The sequence below is a fragment of the Trypanosoma conorhini genome (assembly GCF_003719485.1).
Source record: "Trypanosoma conorhini strain 025E chromosome Unknown Tco_14.4_contig_01193, whole genome shotgun sequence".
NCBI lineage: Eukaryota > Euglenozoa > Kinetoplastea > Trypanosomatida > Trypanosomatidae > Trypanosoma > Trypanosoma conorhini.
The window spans coordinates 1-3,361 of NW_021705287.1; the positions used below are offsets into that span (position 1 = coordinate 1).

Below are 3,361 nucleotides of genomic sequence, written 5' to 3' on the forward strand. Positions count from 1 at the left end.
GCAGGAAACAAGAGAAGCAGAGGGATGGAGAGGGAGTGCAGCGGAGAGAGTGAAGAGAGCAGGTGGCAAAAAAAAGAAAAAAGGCGGCAGCCGAGCAACTTCACGCAGCCACGCAAGAAAGACGCACAGCACCGGCATTCATCCACGACGGAGCAGCGAAGAGCAGCCGCCCCCACACGCACATGCACACGGGAAGTGGGCGCGCAGCCACCACCCAAATGAGGCGGCTCCCGCAAGGAAAACGAGTTAGCCACAGCGCACTCCCCCTCGTGCTGTGCGTTTTCCTTCCCTTCTCTTCACGGCCCGCGAGGAAACCGCAGCAGTAGCCGCACACGGCACTGCCAGCGCAGGCTGCAAAGAGGGCATCCACCTGCACGGCACTACAGGCGCATCGCGTGCGCGTCGGTTGTGTGTGTGTGTGCGAAGACAAGTGTGGAGAGAAAAAAACAGCGATGGCGGCGATGGTTTCGGGCGCAGCAGTGGGGGGGGGGCAGCGCAGGCCGCGTGCGGGGGGCGGTGGAGGCGACAGTCCGGCACCCGCACGAGAAGCCCACAGCGACGGTTGAGCAGCCAAGTGCCCCCGCCGCCACGCGAAGGTGCGGGTGACGGTGCCCGCGGGGAAGCCGCGCGTCCGACCGGCGGTGCGTGCCGCGGCCCGCGTCTTTTCCTGCGGGGCGGCGGCTGCGAGCTCCTCTTCGTGCGTGGCGCCAGCACCGCCGCAGCGTGGCGGGCAACGCAACAAACAAACGTGCGGGGCAAAAAACAAACACGTGCCCCGAGCGGCCCACATGCATCCGCCGCCGAGCACCGCAAAAAATCAGCAGGGCACGGGCACGGGCTGCCGCAGCCGCCACAGTCCCCGCAGTCGGCCCAACCCTCAACCCGCCAGTGCCACGGTCCGGCGTCCGCACGAGTTCGCGCCGCGGAAACACGCGGCAGAGCAGCAGCGTTTGGGGCCCCGCATTTTACCCCCGGCGCCGCTGCAGGCACCCAAACAAACACGCGGGGGAATCGGCAAGCCCCTCCCCGCGCGGCTGGGGCAACGCAAAACATCCCCACGCCGCCGCAGTCGCCAAAAAGAAGACGAACACGCCGGGGCGCACGACATGCCAGCGGCGGACGGCACCCAAAGGCACACACACAGAGAGAAAGGAAAGGAAAGAGAGAGAGGCACATCACCAGCCACGCCCGCACGCAGCGAAGGAGGCAGGAGGGAAGCAGCACGGCGGCCACACCGGGCACGGCGCCGCGGTCCAGCCCGCGGTGAGTCGCACGACCGCCGTGCGGAAACAAAGTGAGCAAAAAAGAAGACTTACGGAAGAGCAAAAACAATTAAAACGGAAACCGACGCAGGCAGACAAATACGGCCGGCCACGCCCTCCAACACCGCGCCGCGTGCATTTTCGCCTCCAGAAAACAAAAACAAAAAAAAAAGGAAAAACAAAAAGATATATGTTCGCTCCACCCCAAAAAGTCCCTCTCATTGCCCACGCAGCGCTCACTTTTCATTGGCGGCACCTCAGCGTGCCGTCGCCCCGCCCACCCGCCGCCCCCTCTGCGCGGCGCACGAAGAACCGTCCGCTCTGCGCGTCTCTGGGCGGGAGCAGCCGACAGCCGCGAGTGCCGCCCGCCCCTCCGTGGGGAGAGTGGGCGAAGCAAAGCAAGAACAAAAAAGTGTTTAGAAAAGAAGAAAAGAAGAGAATTGTCCCCGGCGTTCAACCCAACGGGAGAACTCGCACATGACCGGGAAGCAAAGACGATCCGCGGCGGATCAGCAATTAACTTGGAGGGGGACGCACACGCGTTCCCTCTGCGTGCCGCGGCCCAGCGACGCCACCGCCGCTCAGCACAGCGCGGAGAGGCCCCACAGCGCAAGCAGAAGCAGCGAGAGCATCACAGACACACGCCCACACGCAGTGCCGTCGCCGCCGCCAGCCTCCCTCTGCACTGTGCCCGCAGCCTCCTTTGCGAGTGCGACGGAGGCGTTGTTGAGGCCCGGCGCCGGACCACCGCGCGGCACCGACGCATCCCCCGCCGAACTCCCAGCCGCGTCGGTCGTCGCGGGGCCAGTGCCGGCGGCCCCTGACGGCTCCTCCGACACGCCGCCAGCTGCTGCAGCCACGCCGTGCGCAGAGTTCGTCGGGTCACTGGCGGCGGATGCGGCGGTGCGGGGAGGCACCTCCGATTCCGTCACGCTGACCTCCCCCTCTTCCTTCCTCTCCAGCGCCACAACCTCGCTGGCGTGGAAGCAGCGGCTGTACAGCAAGACGTTCGTCACCGTCACGTGGAACTCTGCTTTTTCTTCGCGGTACCTGTATTCCCCAACGAGGATGTGCGAGACCCTCTCCGGCGGCTTCTCACGCTGAAGTTGCTCACGAGTAGTCGGAGACGAAAGAAGCACATCAATAGATGGAGGTTTATCCTCCAAACTCCCCACAAGCTGCCCGTCGACGTACGCCGAGCCCGTGCCGTTCTGCACCGTGAGCACCACTCGGTACGTCCTCCCCTCCTCCCACGTCAGTGTTTCAGCATCATTTCCCGCTCCTGCCCCGAACTCCGTCCTCCAGTGCTTCTGCTCGTCGTACCACAGCCCCAGATACATTCCAGCCCCCGCGTTTCCCACGCCCAGCAGTGGGGTGGCACCCTGTGGCGCCTTGTTGATGGTCACCGTCGCCACAAGCGTCACCTCCTCGCCCACAGAACCCTGCCCGGGATTCCGCCATCCTCCGCCCACCGGCCACACAATCGATGCACCACGCCCTGCCAGCGCAAAGCCATTGGCAACCTTCGTTGCTTCCCCCGACACCGTGGCACCCACCCCAAGGTACTCGTCATTCCAGTGGGTGTTGTTGCCATTGTTCGACAAGAACCCAACCAGCCCGTCCGTTGGCATAGCACCGACGCAGGCAGCAGCGCGTTCTGCGGCGTCCTCCGCAGCAGCGGGGGTGGTGGCGGGGCCGCAAAGCTTTGCGACTCTGGCGTCCACGTCCTTCCAGGTTTGCAGCACAGTCTTGATGCGCCGCAGCTGCTGCGGGAGGCGCGCAAAGACAAGAATGTCTGAGCGTTCACCCGCACCCACCTTCGCGTAGAGGGCAAACAACTCATCTCTTGTGTACAGCAGCGAGCTGAAGAGAGCGTCGACTGCCTCATCCGTAGATATCGGCCCAACGTCGTGGGTCCGGGCACTGTTTGTTTGTTTGTTTTCAGTGTGCGTTTATTCTGCACGTGCTCTACCATCAGTACCCCCCGCCTCCGTTCTTGCTCTAGGGTAGGCGCGCGCAGGGATGCCAAACATACTTCCCGATCGTTTCTTCCCGGAGGCTCGGATGCTCGGGATAGGCGCCGCCGAAGGACTCGTTTT

The 3,361-nt window shown here is 64.1% G+C and overlaps 1 protein-coding gene across 1 annotated transcript, besides 2 other annotated features; it reads right to left on the reverse strand.

Annotated features, from left to right (window-relative positions):
* Nucleotides 1–10: 10 nt before the first annotated feature.
* Nucleotides 11–59: a sequence feature (GA-rich).
* Nucleotides 60–1,413: 1,354 nt separating this feature from the next.
* Nucleotides 1,414–1,447: a microsatellite.
* Nucleotides 1,448–1,843: 396 nt separating this feature from the next.
* Tco025E_09609 (trans-sialidase) lies at nucleotides 1,844–2,893 on the reverse strand (the record flags this gene model as incomplete). Its single annotated transcript, XM_029376420.1, has 1 exon — nucleotides 1,844–2,893. The coding sequence occupies one exon, from the start codon at nucleotides 2,891–2,893 to the stop codon at nucleotides 1,844–1,846; it is 1,050 nt and encodes a 349-aa protein (XP_029223466.1).
* Between the last annotated feature and the right edge of the window lie 468 nt (nucleotides 2,894–3,361).